This window comes from Rhinoraja longicauda, chromosome 3 (genome assembly GCF_053455715.1).
Source record: "Rhinoraja longicauda isolate Sanriku21f chromosome 3, sRhiLon1.1, whole genome shotgun sequence".
Lineage (NCBI taxonomy): Eukaryota > Metazoa > Chordata > Chondrichthyes > Rajiformes > Arhynchobatidae > Rhinoraja > Rhinoraja longicauda.
The window spans coordinates 87,306,070-87,332,302 of NC_135955.1; the positions used below are offsets into that span (position 1 = coordinate 87,306,070).

At 40.6% G+C, this 26,233-nt stretch overlaps 1 protein-coding gene across 2 annotated transcripts in view; it reads right to left on the reverse strand.

Moving 5' to 3' along the window:
* mrps27 (mitochondrial ribosomal protein S27) overlaps positions 1–26,233 on the reverse strand; it is a 72,555-nt gene that overhangs the window by 45,683 nt on the left and 639 nt on the right. For both annotated transcript variants that reach the window (XM_078397063.1, XM_078397064.1), the window contains exons 2-4: positions 20,120–20,200; positions 11,222–11,292; positions 7,586–7,644 (exon numbers count right to left, since the gene is read on the reverse strand). In XM_078397063.1, the coding sequence (XP_078253189.1) occupies positions 7,586–7,644; positions 11,222–11,292; positions 20,120–20,200 (211 nt within the window). The remainder of the gene's footprint in view (positions 1–7,585; positions 7,645–11,221; positions 11,293–20,119; positions 20,201–26,233) is intronic.

The following is a 26,233-nucleotide window of genomic DNA, read 5'->3' on the forward strand; positions in this document are numbered from 1 at the left end:
ACCGTTGTTTAAAAAGAACACAGGATGACTCTTGCATTACTTGGAGACATAGAACAGAACAACATAAGAATGGGCCCTATGGCCTACAATGTCCATGACGAACATGATGCCGTTAAATGAATCTCCTCTCCCTGCACATGATTGATATTTCTCAATTCCCTGCACATGTGCCTATGTAAAAGCCTCTTAAAGGCCACTATCGTATCTGCCAACCATGTTACCATGCATCCATTTGCATCTTAATCTTCTGGATCAACCTACCATGTAGGAGTTTATCAAATGCCTTACTAAAATCCATATAGACAATAGCCTCTGCCCTACCCTCAACAATCACCTTTATCAGCTCTTCAAAAATCTCTATCGTTAGTGTGATGTGTCCTGCAGCGGACAAAACGATGCTGACGGACCTTAATTAGCCCATTCCCTTTTAAATGAAAGTAATCCTCTCCTGAAGAATCCTCTCCAATAGTTTCCCAACCAATGGCGTAAAGCTCACTGGCCTACAATTTCTTCAATTATGTCTATTTCCCTTCCAAAACAACAGAACAAACATTAGCTACTCCAGTCCTCCGGTACTTCACCTGTTGCTCAAGAGAATACAAAGGTCTTCGGCATAGACCCCGCAATCTCTCATGCCTCTCTCAATATCCTGGGATCGATCCCATCAGGTCCTGGTGATGTATCTGTAGGATCAACTGAATCCCAAGACAGAAAGCACGGAACAAACGACACTTAGCCGAGCCAGACACCTTGTGTGCCGTTTATTTCAGAAGCCTCTTTTACCTACATTCTCACCAATCGTAACCCGTGTGCAGATAAGGCCAATTAGTGCGTCTGACCTTGGAGATGTTATTGAGCTCCTGTGGTTCTTGGGGAGCTGTGGCGCTTTCACACCCATGTTGGTTTTGCATACAGCCTGTCACCGCTGGCAACTTGCCAGCAGCCTCACGAGAAGGTCCAGCCACATATCCACCTTAATGCTCTTCAAGAATTCCAACACCATCTCCTTCTTGACCTAGCATACTAGCATTCCCCACACAAATCTCAGTGTCCTCCATGTCCTTCTCCTTGGTGAAAACAGATGCAAAGTATTCATTTAGTATCCTCTGACTCCGAACATAAATTCCCTCCTTTATCCTTCTCCCTGGTTCCCCCTTTGTTTTTAATGTTAATTTAAAGTATTTGAACATATTAGGCACATGTGTAAAATTTCTACACATACTGAAGAGAAATTGTGACATTAGCCCACACGGTTATTCAGACCACTGCTCATAAGAACAGAAAACTGTTAAGGACAGTAGGCAGTAGCTGTAGACTTTTAGGCAGTAGCTGTAAACTTTTAGGAGAGGTCCCCCTCCCCTCCCCCCAACTCACCATCAATGTCACATCTGTGGAGTCACTTAAGTTCCTTGGAACCATCATCTCCAGGGACCTTATATGAGAGGCCACCATCGACTCCACAGTCAAAAAGGCCCAACAGAGGATGTACTTCCTGTGGCTGCTGAGAAAACACAATCTGCCACAGGCAATGATGGTCCAGTTTTATACTGCCATCATAGAGTCTGTCCTCACCTTCTCCATCATGGTCAGGTTTGGCTCAGCCACCAAGCATGACATCCGGAGGATGCAGCGCATCGTTCAATCAGGCGAGAAGGTTGTTGGCTGCAACCTTCCCCCCCATTGACGAACTGTATACTGCAAGGGGCAGGAAGCGAGCGGGCAAGATCATCTCTGACCCCTCTCAAAACTCTTTGAAGCACTTCTCTCTGGAAGGCGACTCCGGACTGTCAAAGCCGCCACAGCCAGACATAAAAGCAGCTTTTTTTCCACGAGCAGTAGCTCTACTCAACAACCAAAAGTCTGTAGCCTCCTTTTGCTCTGGTATTCTTCACATGTTTAAACTATAATGTTTTATTCTTAATGTTTTAATGTTTTATGTTTCATTCTTAATTGTTTACTGTATGTCGTGTTGTTACTTGCGAGCAAAGCACAAAGGCAAATTCCTTGTATGTATACATACTTGGCTAATAAAATTTATTCAATTCAATTATTCAATAACTCTAGTGCATGTGCAGAATACATGTTGCTATTCCCTGCAGAAAAAAAAGATTTTCCGCACTAACATATGGACAGAGAGTTGATCCTGAGCAATACAGGAAGATAAATACTAATTTACTTCCTCAGACAACTTCATCAAATGGCAAAAATAATGGTACTCACATACACATCAAACATCTCAGATCTGTGCAAAAGAACCCAAATTCAGCCAAGGCAATTGATCTTTCTTAAACAAGGAAGGTCGTTTGGGGGAAATGCAGCCCCTCCAAGATCCTTGTTCTTTTCATCCTAAATGTGACAGATGAGGTGGTGAAACTTTCTCAAATGTCTCTTCACCAAGCTTTGAAACAGTGAGAAATGAACAGCCAATCTGTGAGTTCCTTAGCAATAATCTCTTTATACATATTTTGATGTATTCAATATGTAAGGAGCCACAATATATAATCAAGTATATACATAGCACTAGTTCTGATTTACCAAAATAACATTTTCTCTGTTCCTTTCAAGTTTAATTAAAACTTGAAAGGAACAAGTTACTGGACTTGTAACTTGTCTACTAGAGTTACTAGTAGACCAAGTACTAGTCTACTAGTACTAGTAGACCAAGTGGACCCGTTGGGTCCAAACCTCTCCTACATTGGTGCAAATGCCCTCTCCTCTCCCCCTCCCCTCACCCCCCATCCTCCCCTCTTGTCCCCTCCTCCCACCCCTCTCCCCCCATCTCCTCCCCAACCCCCCATCTCCTCCCCAACCCCCCCTCCCCCGATCCTCCTCCCCCCTCCCCCATGGCTCAGCAGCAAATAAAATAAGTCTTAACTTTAACCGCTTGGCAGTAGCCTCAGCGGAAGCTCCGGGGTTCAGCAGCGATGGAAAGCCCATGGCCTAGAGCACCTAGCGGGAAGTGGGAGCTGAATACGAAATGGCAACCCTCCCCCAAATGCACTGAGGACAAAATGGCGAGCCTCCCCGAACTGCGCATACGTGGAGCTGGCGGCCATCTCGCGTAAGTATCGGATCAATGGGCCCCAAATGCGTATGTGCAGTTTTTTAAACGTTAAAATGTGAATAACGTTAAAAATATAACACCAATTTCAATGAAACTTCTTCCATAGGACCACGGGATGACAGCGAGTAAGGTGGGCCTAAAATCGTCGCACTAATGTGTACTGTTTTGACTGTAGTTAAGGAACAAGTAAGCAAACAAGAGTTTTAGTAGATAGAGATGTACCCAGTAAGGTGAGAAATGGAATGTTTAAGTTGTTCACCAGTGGGATCATTGACAAGACATTAGTTTAGGTAGGGCACAGTTGAAATTAAAGGATCCCATTGTGGACATCTTATAGATTAACTTGTGTATTTACATCAAGATACGCAACAATGAGAGGGGTAGGGAAGTCGTCAATGCATTTCAAGAAAGGTGGGCAAGACAACTCTGAAGAATACTAACAGTTCAGAAAGGCAGCCCATCAATTTCTTCTCTGATGGACAGTACATTTTACCCCGATGAAGAAAATTAAGCATTTGGGAGTTTTGTGGGGTTGAAGAGAGGGGACGGGGAGGAGAAGAGTGGGTTTGAGATACGATTGGTCATGAATTTATTGAATGTCAGATTAGGCTTGAAATGACATGTGGCTCTCCCCTGCCCCCATTTCATACGTCTTTACATAAAACGTTGGTCTTTTACACAAAGCATATGATTACTTTCAATTAACCTTTACAGTAATCGGCAACATTAGTTTACCTGCTCAACATAACACTCAATCGAGAAGAGTGAGATGGGGGAGGAAGAAGATGACCCAATCAGATTTTCACCTTTTTGAAAATCGAAAGCAATTGAAAATCTATCTTGCTTCCTCCTACTGGAAACTGCTGCAATTTGACAAGCATAAGGCTTTCAACAATGAAGCTCATTAGTATAATCATCTCATTAATTTTCCAGCACATAGAAGGAAAAAGAATCAAATCAGGGGAGACAAAGTGTGACTGCCTTCACATCAGTGATGTTGGTCATTTAAACATGGCCTCTGATAACTGACTGACACATAAGACCACAGTCTAACAACCTATTTTTTGTTGATGAGACAGGATGCTGTCAAATAAAGGGAGCCCGAAGGCGAGAAATCAGGCCAAGGTTTCCAGATGTATGACAGATTACCAACATAGGAAGAAAACAGAACTATTTGCTTGACGGTTTAGCAAAATACCAGGTCCATAAACCCAACACAGAAATTATCAGGATAAAGGCTTATAAATTAACAACAGCAATGCAACATCTATAGGGGACCCATGATAATGATGTTCTCAACATAAAGCAATTCCAACATGGCTTCACTATTTATATAAAACCTTTAACACCTATGTATAAATGTTAACAAGTTAAAAGCATAACGGTGGATTTGAAATATACTTTATTAATTTTCAAAGTTAATAATATAATGAGATATTCATGAGGGAAACACGAAAAAATAAAAAAATAAAACCCATACATGTATTGGTTGACAAGTAGAGTGCAATGTGGAATCTGAAATGATGATAGGCTAAGCACTGCTGAGCAGACTGATGGGGTGAGTGGTTGCTATAGTAACTCAGTGATGACATTTCCTCCAGTGCTGGGCTAAGTGCTAATAAATGTTAACAAGTTAAAAGCATAACGGTGGATTTGAAATATACTTTATTAATTTTCAAAGTTAATAATATAATGAGATATTCATGAGGGAAACACGAAAAAATAAAAAAATAAAACCCATACATGTATTGGTTGACAAGTAGAGTGCAATGTGGAATCTGAAATGATGATAGGCTAAGCACTGCTGAGCAGACTGATGGGGTGAGTGGTTGCTATAGTAACTCAGTGATGACATTTCCTCCAGTGCTGGGCTAAGTGCTAATGCAGTTCCAACAGCACCTGATTTATATCAGCTATGGGCTTTAAATCTGCCTTAATACCAAAAACTCAGACTTTTTTGTTAGGATTATAAAGTGGCAATAAATTTTTTTGGTTTCATAACATAATCTGCTGCAGTTGAATGTATTTTAATATATCTGGTAATTATTTCTCCTGACTAATCACAAAGTAAATGTTCCAACATCTTTAGGCATCAAATTAGTTAAATTCTTTATAATCTCAATGCTTTATTCCAAATTATGATAGGCCTGTGTCATCTTGCTGATTTGGCACAGCAACACGCTCCATAAATGTTTATGCATTTTTAGACAATCTCATCTCTTTGGTCAGAGGCGCTGATAACCTGTTTAAAGCTCCCAGCTGGAATCTAAACCAATCCCATTCTATTCAAAGTATAAGAAAATAACTGCAGATGCTGGTACAAATCAAAGGTATTTATTCACAAAATGCCGGAGTAACTCAGCAGGTCAGGCAGCATCTCCGGAGAGAAGGAATGGGCGACGTTTCGGGTCGAGATCCTTCTTCAGACTGATGTCAGGGGGGGCGGGACAAAGGAAGGATATAGGTGGAGACAGGAAGATAGAGGGAGATCTGGGAAGGGGGAGGGGAAGAGAGGGACAGAGGAACTATCTAAAGTTGGAGAAGCCGATGTTCATACCACTGGACTGCAAGCTGCTCAGGCGAAATATGAGGTGCTGTTCCTCCAATTTCCGGTGGGCCTCACTATAGCACTGGAGGAGGCCCATGACAGAAAGGTCAGACTGGGAATGGGAGGGGGAGTTGAAGTGCTCGGCCACCGGGAGATCAGATTGGCCAACGCGGACCGAGCGCAGGTGTTGAGCGGAGCGATCGCTGAGCCTGCATTTGGTCTCGCCGATGTAAATAAGCTGACATCTGGAGCAGCAGATGCAATAGATGAGGTTGGAGGAGGTGCATTCTATTCAAAAATCATCATCAAGGCAAATAAGTCTCGTCTAAAACAACAATGGTCACAAATGTCCGTGTGTTCTTTTAGCAAGGAATGTAGAATGGAGGTGACATTGTAGGAAAGTAATGCACACTACAACTAATATTGTGCACGCCAATGCGCCACAATCGTAAACTTCTGATTGTGAAAGAATATAATAGAAATAAAGTGTTCAGACTGCACAACCCACATAAAAGTATATTAACTTTATATAAATTGCTTTCTTGTAATTTAAAGGATAGTCTGGCTATGCTTCAATGTGCAAAAACCAACATGCATATAGACAAGACGGCGGCAAATCCATTTCAATGTTTGTGTGGCCGTGTTGGATATTTATTGGTTCATTTTCATATTTTTACGAGACTCATATCTTGGATATTGACTATGAATTTCAAAACTATGATTTCACAATGATTCAGAACACAGCAAATGAAGGGATAAAGCTGAAATAATAGCTGGTGGCATTTTTTCATGAACCGACAAAAAAACCCAGACAAAGCAATGGAACTCTACCTGTAATCCATGTGCTGAGAAATTCTTCTTACTAATAATAAGTACCAATACAATGCATAATTGTTTGTTGGAAAGTAATAAGTTTTTCAAAAATATGATGTATTTGATTCATGGAATCATATTCCATGATTCAATGCGATACAAAAATACATTTTTCAACCTTATACAAGTTTTAAGGTAGTTCATAGGAACACACTACATGCAGGATAATACAACCTGGTTGCGGACATTTAAAAAAAGATATACAGTGTGGAAACAGACCATTCGGCCCACCGAGTCGATGCTGACTAAATGCACTAGTTCTATCCTACATGATACGGACAATTTTACAGAAGCCAATTAACCTACCATCCTGCATATCTTCTGTATGCGTGAGGAAACAGGAGTACCCAGAGTAAACCAATGCATACAAAAACTTATAAAATTCCATACAGACAGCACCCATAGTCAGGATCAAACCCGGGTCTCTGACACTACAAGGCAGCAACTTTACCGCTGTGCCACTGTGCTGCCCTTTGTCCAGCACTTTGAAACAACTATCCAATTTGTTGTTGTTATCTGCTCTTGACTGTATAGTCTTTTCAATCGTGCCCATCCAGTATTTTTTTTAATCTGCTAAAATCTCATTAATCTCTCCCACATCCTTTTCAGGGTGCTGACATCTTCTTCAAACCTGAAGGCAAGAAAATATCTACAATGCTCTGCTGAGGCCTAACGAATGTTTTAATAAGGATTAAAATAATTTTCTTTATTTTACATTACATTTTCAACGGGCAGATCTGGTGCTACCTCACATTTGCCAGTTAACTGCCCTTTTGACACACTGTTTCTTCCATCATGGTTCAGGGCAGTATTCTGCTCAGAGCCCAGCTCACCAGTCATCAAACATGCTACTTAAACCAAATGATTTAAAATGAATGTCTTTCACATTCACAAACTTTCACTGGAACTCAGAACTTGTCAAAAATAAAAAAGTTTCACATTTTAGCAACTTGTTCCATCCATTCAGTTACTTTTAAACTAAAAGTGGGCCATTTTGCCCATCGGGTCTATGCCAATGAGCATGGAGCAGAACAAAGTTCTGCTTTGTCACAGTACAATTCTCTGCACCAAACTAAGGAAAACAGGGAAAATATACTTACTTGTAAAGATAATATTCAGCCTGGTCAATTTCTTCTCTCGTAGAAATGTTGTCAACAAACTATAAAATAAAACAGGACATGAATTTATGGTACAAGTATTTCTTAGTTTGATGATGATACAAACGTGGTGGGGAGGCAAGCTCCGTGGATGTTACAAACAGCAGGCAGAATGAAATTGACAGGCTAGGTTAGTGGGCTTAAGTCAACAGACAACGTATAATGTGGGAAAACATGAAGGTGTTCACTTTGTAACAAATAATAGGTAATAAAGCAAATTATTATTCAAATGGATCATGAATGCTGAATGGAGTTACATAAAACGCAGAAAGTTAGAAAGCAAGTGTAGCAGGTTATTTAGGAGGCCCTTACTTCACGGGGGATGGAGTATAAAAGTGGGGAAGTTTTCCAGCAAACATACAACATTCCAGCACTTGTGAGATCACATCCTAAGTAATGTTTTTTTCCCCCCTTATTTCAGGAAAGATATATCATAGGAAGGGCCACGAAGACAATCCAAAAGATAGAGGGATTGTCCTGTATGAAAGTTTCGACTGGTTGGCATTGTACCGAATGAAGTTTAAAAAAAATGAGAGGGAATCTTTTTGAAACATGCAAGATTCTTAGAGAACGACTGGAATAAGTGCAAGGAGAGAGAGTTTCCCATCCTGAGAGAATCTAGGACCAAAGGACATCGCCTCATTTTAAGGGGTGTGGATTTAAAACGTAGATTTCTACAGTGCAAGTGAATCGTTGGAATTCCTTGTGCAGAAAGATGTGCAGGCTGAACCTTTGAATATATTCAAAACCAAAGTTGACAGATATTTTAACATGGGAATCAGGGGGAGAAGGGGGTAAAGTGGATTTGAGGAAAATTGGATCAGCCGTGATCTTTTTGAATGGTGGCCTGCTCCCATAGTCCTGCTCCCATTTCTTACGGCCCATCAATAAAATAGTAACTTTATTGCTATTACTGGTGTTGAACAATTCAGAATATTTAGTTATACTCAAACCTATTTTATAAAGCAACAGTAACATTATTTAAAGCTATCTGCCACTATCAACAATACAAAGAACAAGTGCCAAAGCAATAAAATCCATTCAACTTCCTTCTTTTACCATTAAATCAGATAAACAAGCCTGGAAGGCAAAATAAAAAGAAAATCTTTCACTCAATTGAAAATGTGGGTTTTTGTTAATGTGCATCAGTTAGTGCATTATTAATCTTTTTATTTCATGTATGCCTGTAGCAAGAAACTAAATTATCCATCTTGAATGATGCAGTTTACTTGTACTCAACATTGCATTTTATTGCAAGTCCATTGGTACTTTTTTGAGACTAGAGAGTATAAAATATAAAGGGTATTAAAGGATTGGGAACACTAGTTTTAATTCAAACAATCCATTGAACAAAGTAAAAAATACACCATTACTGAAATCTAATCCCGAGTAACTAAGTAGCAACTAAATAATAATATGGGATATTGAGTCCTAACTTTCTGTGTCACTTCTGCGGGGACAAAGGTGAGCCAGTTAGGCAGGACCATGAAGATCGTAACTCCTCAATCCTAATGAGGTTTTCAGCCCTGGGATCATAATTACATCAGAGGCAAATATGGAGCTGCAGGCCTTTGAACATCATAACAGACAACGGTAGTCAGAACACTGCCTGTCATATGTTTAATTTTTGAAGTGACTGCCTTAGAATTAATTAAATCCTCACAGGCATGATTTAATCAAATGAAATGTGGCCACTGTGAGCCATTGAGGAGTGTGCGAAGAGAAATGTCTGATGTCTTGGAGCAGGACCAGAACTGGGAAGCGATGGGAAAGAGGTGAGGAGTTGTGGAATGGGGCCTGGGAGGGTTGTGTACCCACAGAGATGGAGATTAGTAGTTTTAGCAAATGATCGGATGATCTAAATTCAGCCATGCAAGATGGGGGAAGAGATCCTCAGAAAGGAATTTGAACAAATTCTGGAAAATATGCTGCCTCCTTTAAGAATGTTTCTGCTGTGAAACTGTAATATTGAAACCTAGTCCCAGTTCCACCCTTTCCAAGGTATTTGCTATGAAGATCAGACTTGCCATACAAGCGTGGCATAGTGCTTGTTGGTTACTTGGCCTCTGTAAATTGCCCTTTGTGTATTGGGAATGGATGCAAAAGTTGGTTAACATGGAACTCGTGTGAACAGGTGGCCGATGGGTCTGTTTCCATGCTGTTTCAATCAATCAACAATCACTGTCTTCCTTCTTTTTGAACTATGACTTGCTCTTTATTAAGGTGGACAAAGCCCATGACCATATCTCATTTATTTCCCTCACTTCTGCTCTCAGCTCTGTCCTCCTGGATAGAGCAAGGATGGAGTTCCCTAGGTGCTCACCTTCTATCCCACCAGTCTCTGCATTCTGTAACATGGCGAGCAGAACTATAGACAATGCAATCTCATCGATGCCTTGTAACATGACATCCCAATTGAACTGAATGCCCCAACCGATGAAGACAAGTGTGCCATACGCATTCTTCAATAACCTGTCTAACTGTGAAAAATGTACTTGTACACCCAAGTCTCTCTGTTCTACAGCACTCTTCAGGCACCTGTCCTGGATAAAATGTATTACTTAAATTATTTTCATTACAGAGTTAGAATTTGAATTTCATTGTACCTTAACTGGTACACGTGACAATAAACTGACCTTTGAACCCTTGAACCCATCTGCCATTCTGTTGCCTACTTTCCCAATTGTTCTAAATGCTGTTATAGCCTTAGACAACCTTCCTCACTATCCACTACAATACCAATTTTGGTGTCGCGCACAAACTTACAAATCATGCCACCTACATTCTCATCCAATCACCAATATAAATGACAAATAGCAGGCAACCTTGCATTGACCACTGGGGCACACTCACAGGCCTCCACTCTAAACAAAAACAATCATGTACAACCCTGCTTTGTTGGTGATATATCACAGTTCTACCATTTGCAACACATTACAGTTTTGTTTGTATTATTAACCAATAACCACTCGCATTAATTTATTAAAACATATCTCTATGACCTCAGTGGCCTCACCCTATCACAGTTATTCCGTGTCCTATCCATGCCACCTACCACCGCTTCTGCTACTTTACAAATAGCTTGTTTTCTGCCATGCATGCCCAATGGTGTTGATGCTGACAGCGAGTTGCGAGCTGCACAGCAGCAAACAGGCAGGGTGATCAAGAGGTGTAAGCCTTGTTTATTATAATCCATTTTATTGTCATTTGATGCATATATGACCTGGAAAATGTACCATATATGCAAGCACAATTCATGGTTGCATAAGGCCATGCAAATTAATGGACTGCCTTAATGTTTCATTCCTTTTTCACCAATAGTACAAATAATGCTAATTTTATTACAAATATTTCATCAAGGATCATTCAATACTAAAAAATCTATAAATAGCATGGCTCTACGTATTACAAGTACAGATCACATTCTTTCAACCATTTTATATTTTATGCAAGGATAGGATCTTTTAGAAACAAGAATCGCAGAGGTTATTTGTACAGTAAATCTAGACTAGCACCTTCATATCAAAGGTTTCACACATAATTATTCACAAAACATGGATCATGCTTTTATAGTCTTACCCGTGACATAGTTAAAGAGCTGACAGGAAGTTTCTTTTCGTATGTCATGTCCATTTGTGCAGCTAATTCCGCTGATTAAAAAGAAATATTGCTTAATTAGGTATTTTTTCATTAGATATTTCCAGCCACATCAAAATAAGAGCAAATTTTTTCTCGAAAGAAATTGAAGTGTATTAGCGTTTTGATTCATCTGAAAATTGTTTTCCACCTGGAACCTAGTTATTGTTTTTACATAAAATTACACAACATATATATTAAATTCACTGTAAACTATTGAAAAAATGATCAATTCATATATATACATAATTTATTTAACAGGTAATTAAATTGCTTTTTGAGAGAATATCAAAGACAGTGTCCTTGACTTTTTTTCTGTTCAATCCTATTTGCAAAAAACATTTGCTTCTAATGAGCCAGCCATTGAAAAAGCTCCTCAGTTCTCATCAGCCAAAGTACTCAGTCAGTCAATATTCCAGCGAGGTTATAAAACATTGTTCAGAACGTTCTTCTTCTACCTTATTGTCACGTTCTACTGTCTATAGAAGATAATGAACTATTTTCAATACAATACAGCATATAATCCTCCAACATTTTCGCCACCTCCAACAGGATCCCACTACTGGCCACATCTTCCCATCTCCACCCCTTTCTGCTTTCTGCAGAGACCATTCCCTCCGCAACTCCCTGGTCAACTCGTCCATTCCCACTCAAACCACCCCCTCCCCAGGTACTTTTCCCCTGCAACCACAGGAGATGAAACACCTGTCCCTTTACCTCCCCCCTTGACTCCATCCAAGGACCCCGACAGACTTTTCAGGTGAGGCAGAGATTCACTTGTACCTTCTCCAACCTCATCTACTATATCCGCTGTTCCAGGTGTCAACTTCTATTCATCGGCGAGACCAAGTGCAGGCTCGCCGATCGTTTTGCTGAACACCTCCACTCAGTCCACCTTAATCTACCTGATCGCCCGGTTGCTCAGCACTTTAACTCCCTCTCCCATTCCCAATCTGACCTTTCTGTCCTGGGCCTCCTCCATTGTCAGAGTGAGGCCTAGCGCAAATTGGAGAAACAGCACCTCCTATTTCGCTTGGGTAGCTTACACCCCAGCAGTATGAACATTGACTTCTCTAACTTCAAATAGCCCTTGCTTTCCCTCTCTCCATCCCCTCCCCCTTCCCAGTTCTCCCACCAGTCTTACTGTGTTCGACTACATTCTATCTCTGTCCCGCCCACTCCCCTGACATCAGGCTGAAGGGACTCGACTCGAAACGTCACCCATTCCTTCTCTCCTGAGATGCTGCCTGTCCCGTTGAGTTACTCCAACATTTTGTGTTTACCTTTTACTTTCAATACAAGCCTGAAGTCATTCTATACATCAATCGTTTCAAAAAATCTATCAGAAACTGATTTTGGATGCAAACTAATTGGTAAGTTAATAAAAATCAAGTATATATTCCACATTGGGCCTGAAATTCTTGGACAAAAAAGGCCAAGAATTTGATGATTATTAGAAAAACAAAAGGAATTGACGATCCATTTCAGCTCTGCCACATATTTTGGCAGACTATGCCGTACATATTTTTAAATAATCAAAAATTAGATGTAATAAAAATATCCTCTGGGATGAAACCTCCACTGCCACCTGCTGTTGTTTTAGAACACTTCAAACATCATCTAAATACAGGTGACCCCAGCGTTACGGGGGTATTGTGTTCCTAGAAAATGGCCAGTATGGTCATTTTCTGTAATGCAAAGCCACATCATCTGTGCATGCCTCATGAAACGAGTGTTGAAAAAATAATTTCATTGATATATAATTTATTTCCCCCACATAAATTCTGTAATATTCTTCTTTCTCAATTTTGGGTAATGGTTTGTAAATTCTGTTTGGGCGAACTTAGTTACCCAAACAAACTTAATATAGATGGGGATAGACACAAAAATCTGGAGTAACTCAGCGGGTCAGACAGCATCTCTGGAGAAAAGGAATAGGTGACATTTCAGATCGAAATCCTTCTTTGTCACCTATTCCTTTTCTCCAGAGATGCTGCCTGATCCACTGAGTTACTCCAGCTTTTTGTGTCTATCTTTAGTTTAAACCAGCATCAGCATTCTTCCTACGCTTAATATAGATGGGGTCTGTATACAATTCCCACATTATTCCTCAAGAAATCTTTCACTATTGAAAAATATTGAAGTATTTCCACAATTTCATCTCCAGCTCTAAATCAGAACTTTCTAATAGGAATCAAATGGGAATAAAGCATGCATTTCCCAGTTTTACAGGCAGGGCTTAACTTCCTCATGTCAATTCAGCACAAACTGACCAACGAGTAAACAGTCCAAAACAAAAAAAGAGTAGTGCCATCATAATGTCAAGCCAGTGTTTTCACATTAAGGGCAAATTCTATTTAAATCTATGCACTTTCACAATATGCAACATATTTAATGTATCATATTTGTGTTCGTCTGTATTTATTCAGGGAAACATGGTAAAATCAAGAGAGCCAGAAAGAGGAAACTAAATGGAGTGAAAGGAACAGTATATAAAACATCAGCATAGGCCAATTTGGCCAATTCTATGTAATGAAATATTAAATAGAGTCATTCAGCACAAAAGTGAGTCCTTAAGACCACCACGTCAATGCCAGTACCCTTGTATACTAATCCCATTCACTAGCCTAAAACAACGCTCCTATTCACTGGAAATACTACCTGAAATGAAATTGCACTTCGGTCTGGACAATGTTGGGGAATAATCAAGGTGAGTCTGTGTTTTCTGAATTGAGAATGAGAAACGATCGAATTGAAGAAGAAAGTTTTAAGAGGGTCTGGCAGAGCAGACACTGAAAGGCTGTATTCATCTGCAGATTCTAGAAACAGGGAACTGCTGAAGAAGGGTCCCAACCCAAAATGTCACCTATCCACATTCTCCTGAGATGATGGATGACCCACTGAGTTACTCCAGCACATTGAACCTTCTTCAGTTTCTAGAAAGTGGGGATAGAGTCTCACGATAAGTAGTCAATGATTTTGGCCCATGCCAAACACGATGCCCCATTTTCACTAGTCACACTTGATTGCTTTAGGCCCATATCCCTCTAAAGTTTTCCTATACATTAGTTTTGCAGGGATCTGTGCTGAACCTCTTCTGTTTGGTATATCCATAAATGACTTGGACGTAAACGTAGATGGGGGTTGGTTAGTAAGTTTGCGGATGACACCAAGATTGCTGTGATCGGGACTGTTAGGAAGGCTGTCAAATTATACACCGGGATATAGATTAGCAATAGAAATGGGGAGAGAAATGGCAGAATAAGGGGTAGGCCATTTAGAATGGAGATGAGGAAGAACTTTTTCAGTCAGAGAGTGGTGAAGGTGTGGAATTCTCTGCCTCAGAAGGCAGTGGAGGCCAGTTCGTTGGATGCTTTCAAGAGAGAGCTGGATAGAGCTCTTAAGGATAGCGGAGTGAGGGGGTATAGGGAGAAGGCAGGAACGGGGTACTGATTGAGAGTGATCAGCCATGATCGCATTGAATGGCGGTGCTGGCTCGAAGGGCTGAATGGCCTACTCCTGCACCTATTGTCTATTGTCTATTGCACTTTGGGAGGTCAAATTTACGGGGAAAATATGCACTTACTGGCATGGCCCCTATTAGTATTGATGTGCAAAGGGATCTTCAGGTCCAAGTCCATAACTCCCTGAAAGTGGCAGCACAAATAGACAGAGTGGTAAAAGAGGCATGTGATATATTTACTTTCATAGGTCAGGGCATTGAGTATATAAGCCAGGTTGCAGCTTTATAGGACTTTGGTTAGGCCGCATTTAGAATATTGCATGCAGTTCTGGTTGTCCATATGTAGAGGCTTTGGAAAGTGTGCAGAGGAGATTTATCAGTACGATTGAATTTAATTGAATTGAATAAATTTCATTAGCCAAGTACGTATACATACAAGGAATTTGTCTTGGTGCTTTGCTCGCAAGTAACAACACGACATACAGTAAACAATTAAGAATAAAACATTATAATATAAACATGTGAAGAATGAAATAAAATACCAGAGCAAAAGGCATGATGACTGGATTATTGGGCAAGAGGTTGGACAGACATAAATTGTTCTTTCTGGAATGTCGGATGTTACGGGAAGACCTGATAGAAGTGTATAAAATTATGAGAGGTCTTAAAATTGGATGGGGTAGACAGTCAGAACTTCTTTCACCCAGGGTGGAAAAACCAAATACTAGCGGACATGAAGGTGGGAGGGGCAAAGTTTAAATTAAATGTGTGGGACACGTTTTCTTTCCATAGAGGGTGGTAAGTGCCTGGAATGTGTTGCCAGGGGTGGTGGTTAAGGTAGATATGATAGTGGCATATTAGAGACATTTGGGCAAGCATATGGATATGCAGTGAATGGAGGGGTATGGATAATGTGCAGGCAGATAAGAATTGGTCTTGACATCATGTTTGGCACAGACATTGTGGGTCAAAGGTACAAGCTGTACCCTTGTATGCTCTATAAGGAAGTTTTTACAATTCTTTACCCTAGAGAGCAGCAGATGCTCAGGCAGTAAATTGTGAGGTTGACCTTGATATATTTTGCCTCAAAATAACAAGATGATCAAAATGACAATGGAGTTGATGCAGAGATTAAACCATAATATAATGAGTAAGGATCCAAGATAGAAACTAAAGACAATAAATTTAATCTTTCTAATACTGGAGGAAATCAAATACAGGATGTTCGATGAGCAATTGACAGATTAGAGTATGTGCAAAGATCAGGAGAGGTGGTGTTGACTTGATCTGGTGTTGACTTGATCTGGTGTCTTCACCACATACATGAAATTTTAGGTCCTGCTTTTAAATAAAGTTACTGACAGATAGTACATAAACAGTAGAAAGCCCTTATAGGATCTCAAAAATAATGTCACTGGTCCAGCAAGATAATCCACTATAGTAGAATTGTTGGCTATACCTGTTAAGGCAGTCCAACACATCTGAAAAACAGAGTATTAAAGGTGAAGAAGGATGCTGTGCTCAAAAATGTGAAAAGCCTGCAACTCTTAGAGAAGAATAATACACAGTGCTATGGTAATTCCAATGTGGGTCATTTCAGTTATCATATCATATATATACAGCGCGGAAACAGGCCTTTTCGGCCCTCCAAGTCCGCGCCGCCCAGCGATCCCCGTACATTAACACTATCCTACACCCACTAGGGACAATTTTTACATTTCACCCAGCCAATTAACCTACAAACCTGTACGTCTTTGGAGTGTGGGAGGAAACCGAAGATTTCGGAGAAAACCCACGTAGGTCACGGGGAGAACGTACAAACTCCTTAAAGTGCAGCACCCGTAGTCAGGATCGAACCTGAGTCTCCGGCGCTGCATTCGCTGTAAAGTAGCAACTCTACCGCTGCGCTACCGTGCCGCGTTTGTTGGCATGTTTGGAAACTTTAAGGTTCAAGCAAACATTATGTGAAACAAGAACCATGGGTTTGGTCATTGGCAGCTGGAGTACAATGTGCAGTTCTGGTCACCCAGCTTAAGAAGAATGGCAGTAATTATAATTAATTTAGAAAAGATGCAAAAATGATTCACCAGGATATTATCTGGGCTTTTGGTTTGGGTTATAGGAAGAGGATGGATGGCTAGGATTTTTTTCCTTGGAGTATAGCAGATTGAGTGGTGACCATACAAAGGTGCACAAGGTCATGAACGTTCACAGCCTTAATCCCGGGTAAAGGATTCAAAAACTAGAGGGCATAGGTTAAGGTGAGAGGGGTGTGATTTTAGAGGAATCTCAGGGGCAACTTTTTCCACTAAGAGGGTAGGCCGTATCTGGAATGAGCTTCCTGAGGAAGCTATACAAGTGGAAACAATTGCGACATTTAAAATACATTTGGGCAGACATTTACGGATAGAGGGATATGGGCGAAATGTAGGCAAATGGAACTAGGCCAATATGGTAGCTTGGTCGGCATGGACAAAGTGGGCCGAATGGCCTTTTCTCTGCTGTACAGCTCGATTACTCTGTTAAAGATTTAGATGGCACAGTTTGCCATAGGAGGGCGAAGTTAAGGGGAAACAAATGTTGAAACATTAGATGGATGTGAAGGAAGAGCAGAGATACAGTAACCTGGCTTACAAAGGAGTATTATTAAATCAAAGGCATCAAATAGCAAAAGGAGAGAAACGAGATGTCGACATTTTTAATAGAGCTTCCATTACATCCTGGTGTAAAACAGCTGCAATTCAATATAGGTTATCTCTGTGAAATTTTATTTCCAGGAACAAATGATAACACGCTTAAGGTCAGCACAGGGGCACAGCTGTTGCCTCACTGTGCTAAAAACTTGGGTTCGATTCTGGCTAAGGGTGCTATATGTATGGAGTTTGCACGTTCTCCCTGTGATGTATGGGTTTCCTCCGGGTGCTCTGGTGTCCTCCCACATTCTGAAGGCGGGCAAGTTGGTAGGTTAATTGGCTTCTGTAAATTGCCCTAGTGTGTAGGATGGGATAGCATAGACCTAGTGTACATGCGATCGATGGTCAGCGTGGACTCAGTGGGGTGAAGTGCCTGCTTCCATGCTGTATCTCTAAACTCAACTACAGTGATTGAGCAATACTAATATTAATAACTATCAAAGGATTTTCTTTGTTTTTAACTTTGATGGGGAATGCCACGTTGAAAAAGATTTTGTAAATAATGAAAGTAGAATGTAACCAATCAGAAAACAAAGTTGTTAAAGATGAAGAAATCAATGCAAAAAAACATTTAAGGTGGATATTTTAAATTAATATTCTTAAGATCAAAGAAATTTCTCTTTATTCTGATACCCTGATTTTGAGTAATTTTGTCACAGTCGTCATTTGCTTCTCCAATGCTGTGTGTGCATAATATAAGGGATATAACTTGAAGAAAGAACACCAACTAGCCTATTAAATGGGAGGATAAAAATGTAAAGCATTGCTTATGTAAAGTCAGTTATATTAAATGTATTTTACTACTTTTTGCAATTTAATTATGGATATTCAAAATGCTCTCTGCAATATTTCAGGCAAAATCAGTAATACTTGGTAATTTATAATACATCTTAAAATATAATTAAAACTATTACTTTATTATAAAGTTCATCTTGTTTCAGATTTATAGAAGAAAAGAAAATTGCGATAACAGGAATGTAAATGCCAGCTGCAATCTTTTCCAATTATTTTCTATATGACTTCTCTGTAATGAGCCTTAAACATAGATTATGGAAATTTGCACAAACTGATGCATCATATACACAATTTCCTATATGACATTTCTAAGATGTTTAATTACTTTGTATAGAAATCAGTGTTTATGAAAACTTTCATTGCCATTTAAAAAGATACCATCATCTGATATATTTTTATTTCTGCCAACTGGAACAATGGTTCATGCTCATAATTAAGAAGTGAATACCATTAATCTGACATTTATAGAATTTTAACAAAATGCACATTTTATGGCTCTTGATCAAAAGGCTTTATATTACCAGTTTTATTATAATTGAGATTGGGCAGAAAGAGTACTGAAAAAAAACATTATAAGAATAACAAAAGACACAATTCGATTTGGACAGAACAGTAAAAGTAATTCCATTTCACATGAGAGGATTTGCAATAAATTACATGCATTTGCCTAATTGGAAAACACATATAAAAAGCTTTGTAATGGAAAAAGATCAAATTGTTTTGGGATAATGAGGGTTGACATCCTTATAGGATAATAGTTATTTCACATTCCAAAAAATCCTACTTGGCACAGAAGCCACATTATCCTTCAGCATTAAAAGATTTTGTAGCCAAAAATACAAGTGCCTTGCACCTTGTTATCCGAACAAAAAGAGAACTTTACCTAATATTTTACCAAACCTGGGAGTACTTCAACCGATTCATTTATTTTATCCTTTGTCATTTGTATTTTCTTCTTAATGGGTAAATGGTACTAGTACAGATAAGTTCAATGGTTGGCATGGTCATGGCAGGCCGAAGGGTCTGTTTCTGTGCTGTGCAATTCAATTACTCTTATCCTTTATTTTCTATCTGTTCGATGCACATTCTAGTTTTGTAAATGCTTCCCCATTGTGGCATTTGCCATATTTTGAGGTATGCAATAGCTGGAAATCTAGCCGGGCCAATTCAGCATTTTTTACTGCTCGATGTAACTTGAATGAGTCCTGAACATTTCAGAATTATACACAGAAGAGGATATGAAAACAAAATCTCCAATGAATAAGAATGTGAGTGATGACATCCAAAGATGATACAATTGAAGGTTGTTAAGGGTTTAAAAAAAATCATTTTTCAAATGTGAGCATTGGTGTAAATCCCACCATTTGCTGCCCTTCCCCAAAAGCCCTTAGTACACACAATTTCAACCAGAGCACCAAACGAATTGTGGAAGTGGCATCCATCAGCAAGGATCCCCACTATCCTCTCTTCCCACTGCTACCATCGGGCAGGAGGTACAATGGCCTGTCCCACACTATCAGGTTCAGGAACAGCTACTTTTCTACAGCTATCAGCTTCTTGAACTAACCTACACAACCCTAAACCAACTTGACAATGGAACACTATGTCCTACCTCTTGGATTATTATGGACCTCTTGTTTTTCAAATTGTTTTTGCACAAATGTCTTTTTTTGCAGTCTTATTTTATTTTAGAATTTTACACGTAAATTATGTATAATTGCATGTAAAATTTGTTTTTGTGTGTTGTCTGACGCTATGTGATGCTGCTGCAAGCAAGATTTTTCATGATACCTGTACCCCGCTGTAGTTGTGCTTATAACAATAAACATGAACATAGAGTAAGTTCCAATGAAATGATACAACTTAAATTCCCAATGATTTCTCACTTACCCAAGCTTTGAGGATCTTTCTTTCTCTGGTCCCATTTTGTACTATCCAAATAAGCTGCAGACAACAGGCACCTTTTGGTAACTAGAAGAAAAATATTAGTAAACCTCACCATACGAAGTAGAGAAAAGAAAATATAGGAAGAGACCAGCTAGTATATTAAGTCAAAATAAAAACATAAAGTGCTGGAATAACTCAATGGATCAGGCAGCATCTCTGGACAACATGGGTAGGTGAGGCTTTGTGCTGGCACCTTACTTCAAGCTAATTATAGTTGAAGGGAGAAAGCTGGAGAAGAGTTGGGGACCGGACAAAGCCGAGCAAAGGTTTTTGATTGACAGATGGTTGGACAAGGGGGTTGGGGGTTGCCTAAAATTGGAGAATTTAATGTTCATACGATTGGGTGTAAGCTGCAGAAGCAGAATACATGTTGCTGTTCCTCCAGTTTGCATATGGCCTCACTCTGGCAAATGGAGGAGGTTCAGGACAGAAAGGCAAGTATGGGAATTAAAATGGTTAGCAACTGGGAGATCCAGCAGGCCTTGGTCAATGCAGTTCAGACATTGTGCAATGAAATAATTGAATTCAAACCATCCCATCAGCACATTTTTCTACCCACCTCATACAATTGCCACCCCCATATCAATCATGTAACTGGTTATAAAGAGAAGCTTCAAACATAATCTTTCCTTGCTGCCGGGATTGATATTGGTTTATTATTGTCATGTGTACCAAGACTGCACAGTGAAAAGCCTTTGTCTGCGTCAAATCAAATACTATACATGAGTTAAATCAAGCCATACACAATACAACATAGTACAAACAGAAAAATCCCCAATTGCAGAATATAGTTTACAGTATTGTAGCATCACAGTTACATAACAAAAGCCCAACATTCACAATGAGATAGATTTGAAGGTCAGGACTACACCTGAGCTTATGGGTGGATAGTTCAGTAGTCCGATAGAAATCCTGACATATTTATGATTGGAATAGATATTTAAAAGATCCTCTAGGATCAGCATGCAAAGTGCAGCCAAAGACCAGAGTAAACATTGCAGCAAGTCACACCCACACCAAATTCTGCCACCCCACACCAGAGATCAATAACTCTGCAGAAATTATTGCCTGCCATTAACCTTAATTCTATACTTTAATGAAGAGCACCGATTTCTCATACTTACCTAGCCATCTTAAACAATCAACCCATGTTGATAGAACCTTCACTCTTCATTGTGCTCTCAATGACAATGTTGAGCATAAACTTCTCAAAGTCTACATTTGTCTAAATTAAACCCTTATATTCTGTCCTCATAGAACTGGGCTAATGTCGGCTCCAAATCAGAGCAATTTTAAATATTTTTCAACTTAGGATAACATTCTACTAAATCTAGGTGAGGGAAACAAAACAAAAAGATATTCGTGAGCATTTGAAGGGCAAATTAGAGAGTATTTTTTGCTGTATCATTCTATGTTGTGAGATAGGTTACTAATTTGTTATCTGTCTAGTTGCCCTTTAAACATAGAAAATAGGTGCAGGAGGAGGCCATTTGGCCCTTCGAGCCAGCACCACCATTCATTGTGATCATTGCTGATCATCCACAATCAGTAACCTGTGCCTGCCTTCTCCCCATATCCCTTGATTCCACTACCCCCTAGAGCTCTACCTAACTCTCTTTTAAATTCATCCAGTGAATTGACCTCCACTGCCTTCTGTGGCAGAGAATTCCACAAATTCACAACTCGGGGTGGAAAAAGTTCCTTCTCACCTCAGTTTTAAATGGCCTCCCCTTTATTCTTAGACTGTGGCCCCTGGTTCTGATCTCTGCCAACATTGGGAACATTTTTCCTGCATCTAGCTTGTCCAGTCCTTTCATCATTTTATACGTCTCTATAAGATCCCCTCTCATCCTTCTAAACTCCAGTGAATACAAGCCCAGTCTTTCCAATCATTCCTCATATGACAATCCCTCCATCCAAGGGATTAACCCTGTGAACCTACACTCAATAGCAATAACGTCTTTCCTCAATTTAGGAGATGAAAACTGCACACAATACTCCAGCTGTGGTCTCACCAGGGCCCTGCAGAAGGACCTCTTTGCTCCTATACTCAAATCCTCTCGTTATGAAGGCCAACATGCCATTAGCTTTCTTCACTGCCTGCTGTACCTGCATGCTTACTTTCAGTGACTGGTGTACAAGGACACCAAGGTCTCATAACACGTTCCCTTTACCTAAGCTGACACCATTGAGAGAATAATCTTCCTCCTTGTTTTTGCTGCCAAAGTGGATAACCTCACATTTATCTACATTATACTGCATCTGCCATGCATCTGCCCACTCACTCAACCTGTCCAAGTCATCCTGCAACCTCCTAACATCCTCTTCGCATTTCATACTGCCACCCAGCTTTGTGTCATCTGCAAACTTGCTAGTGTTACTTCTAATTCCATCATCCAAATCATTAATATATATTGTAAATAGTTGCGGCCGCAGCACCGAGCTTTGTGGCACTCCACTCGCCACTGCCTGCCATTCTGAAAAGGACCCGTTTATACCTACTCTTTAGAAACATAGAAAATAGGTGTAGGTGGAGGCCATTCGGCCCTTCGAGCCAGCACCGCCATTCATTGTGATCATCCACAATCAATAACCCGTGTCTGCCTTCTCCCCATATCCCTTGATTCCACTAGCCCCTAGAGCTCTAACTCTCTCTTAAATCCATCCAGTGTTTTGGCCTCCACTGCCCTCTGTGGCAGAGAATAAAGGGGAGGCCATTTAAAACTGAGGTGAGAAGCAACATTTAGATCTGACGTCTACTACAAACCTACTGACCCCCACAGTTGTTCCGCCCACCTGGCCTCTTGTAAAGACCCCATTCCCTACTCTTAATTTCACCGTCTCTGTCGTATCTGCTCCCAAGATAAGGCTTTCCATTCAAGGACATCAGTAATACCCTCTTTCTTTCGTAAACCAGGCTTCCCCCTGCTGTCGTAGATCGATCTTTCACCCACCACGTCTCCTGTTTCCCGGAATTCTGTTCTCACTCCCTCTCTCGCAAGATGGAACAAGGAAAGCGTTCCCCTGGTCCTTATCTTTGACTCCACTAATGTCCGCATCCAACAAATCCTTCTCTGACATTTCCACCACCTGCAACGAAATCCCATCACCAGTTTCATCTTCCCATTCCCACCCCTTTTCGCCTTCCACAGAAGGCAATGAATGAATATAGTTGAATATATTTATATGTGTGTATATGTGTGTATATGTGTGTACAAAACAAACTAATAAACAAGCAAGAGTAGTTTAGTGATACTGTGTAGAAACAGGCCCTTCGGCCCACCAAGTCCGCACCAACCAGCGATCCTCGCACATTAACACTACCACACACACCAGGGACAATATTACATTTATACCAAGCCAATTAACCCACAAACCTGTACATCTTTGGAGTGTGGGAGGAAACCAAAGATCTCAGAGAAAACCCACGCAGGTCACGGGGAGAACGTTAAAAACTCCGTACAGACAGCACCCGTAGTCAGGATCGAACCCAAAGGTCTCTTCAATGCCACTGTTGTATCTGCCTCAACTAACAGCCCTGGCAGTGTGTTCCAGGCACTTACAATCCTCTGTGTAAAAAAAGGCTGTCCCACACATCTCCCTTAAATTTTGCCCCTCTCACCTAAAAGCTATGCCCTCTAGTATTTTTTTTTTCCATCCTGGAAAAAGATTCTGGCTGTCTACCCCATCTATGCCTGTCATAATTTTCTATACTATCAGGTCTCCCCGGCAATCTACAGCTTTTCAGAGAAAACAATCCGTGCAATCTCTCCCTGTAGCTTAAACCTCTTATTCCATGCATCATCCTGGTAAACTTCCTGAGCACTCTATCCAAAACCTCCACATCCTTCCTGCAATGGGGCGACCAGAACTGCACACATTACTCCAAATGCAGCCTAATCAAAGTCCTATCAAGCTATATTGACTTCCTGACTCTTTCACTCAATGTCAAAGCAAGCATACCATATGCCTTCTTTACCACTCTAGCTACCTGTGTTGATTTCAGGGAGTCAGGGACTTTGACACAAAGATCCCTCTGCACATCAATGCTGTTAAGGGCAAAGTCATTAATTCATTTAACCTCTCCCAAAGTACAACACCTCACACTTGCTCCGCTTAAACTGCATCTACCATTTCTCTGTCCATTTCTGTTGCTCATCTATTCCACTGTATACCTTGACAGCCTTCCTCAGAGTCCATAACCCCATCAATCTTGGTGTTAAATTGAAAATCCAAAGTATGTACATACTTTCATTCCTTTGAATGACAGAACTAGTTTGCCCTCTCTCCCTCCTCTTTTAGTAACCTTTCTTATCAGACTTGCATGCTTTTGATACCAATTGTTACAATAAGCTCATTTCGAGGCTGCAGATGGAGGAATCTGCAACATCCCTGAGTTTTTGTCGACTGTTGTGAAATGACAGTGATGCTTTCCAAAATAAGCCGACACCATGTAATTTTGTTTTTCCACAAAACAATGAGCAAATATGCATTTTCAAAAGTATTGCAAATTTCTCCCCCATGATCAATGAAAATTTCTGACCTTGTCTTTGAACAGTTCTGGCACTAGATAGATGGTTTTCATCAACACATCACACCAGGTAGCAACGACGGCTGACTGGCTGTCAGGTCACTACAAGAACAGACTTCAAATGACTTCAATTGCAAAATAAGTTCTGGAAATAAGAGATTTGATCTTTTAAATATGGAGGGGAGGGTTGCAACTGAATTCTGCAGCAGTTGTGGTTCATTTTAAGAATGGACAGAAGATTTATCTTCACTATATTTTTTTGAGCCATTGCACTATGCCTCAACAATCTTGCACAGACTGTAAGGTCTATCCTATCGTATCGTATTGTAAAACGGAGAGCAACAACCGGCAACAATGGCAAAGTAAAATAAACTCCAGAAGCTGGAATCACAAGTAAAAACAAGAAATTCGGAAATGCACCACAGATCAGACAACACACGTGAACAACGTTAGAGTTAATCTTTCCAGTCAATGTGTGTCTGTATGAGGGACAGTCTGAGCTTCACGTGGATTTTTCAGAAGAGACATGAAACTGAGGTCAGAGGTGCAATAAACCGCAGATGCTGTTTTTTTAGACAAAGTACTGGAGGAACTCAGGCAGCAGCGAGTCGGGTCCCTTCCCATTCCCTCCACAGATGCCGCCTGACCCGCGAGGTACCTCCAGCACTTTGTGTTCAGCTCAAGTAAAGACATTCTCCTGCAGCTCTTCTTCCACCCGCGCCCCACTCGTACACCCGGGTGATGTTTCTGAGATTGTCCTGGGCAGTTCTGATCTCCTTCATCAACCTACAAACTGGAAACTCCACGGCGGCGGGTTCTCACACGGGACGGTTTTCGAGGGGCCGCCCCGTGTCCGAACAGCGGCTTCCCTTCAGCTCTCAGGGGCTCGCCGCCGCCTCCACCCTGTACCTCAAAGTGTTAGGCCTGCAGTCACTGACCAACTGTCCGTCCTACCGGCGAGCCCGGAGCCCGCTCTGCCCCACCGCTCGGTACCTGGCCGACCCGCTCTGCCCCACCGCTGGGTACCTGGCCGACCCGCCTCTGAGACTATATATTAATTCATCACCCATTGAAATCAAATGTTGCATTAGAGCATATGCATTTGTTTAATCGTTAACAGTATGGGGAAAAAACGATTCCCAACAATACCACATTATGAATTCTTGCCTTCAGCTCTTTTTTTCAATCTGTTCATTTAACGAGACTTTCCTCGTCCCAATGAAGGGAGGAACATGATATTGGGGTAGCAATGATGGTGGTCATTTAATTCGCAGTCTTTTCAATTATCACAATGTTATTCTGTATTCGATTGTTTGTTGGAATGGATTAATTTTTGTTTACAGCTCTCGTTTTTAATAATAATAAAAAATACAATTCAAGACGGCTTCCTCTCAGCAACCATCAGGCTCCTGAATACTACACAATACAGTCTGAAGAAGGGTCTCGACCCCAAACGTCACCCATTCCTTCTCTCCCGAGATGCTGCCTGACCTGCTGAGTTACTCCAGCATTTTGTGAATAAATAC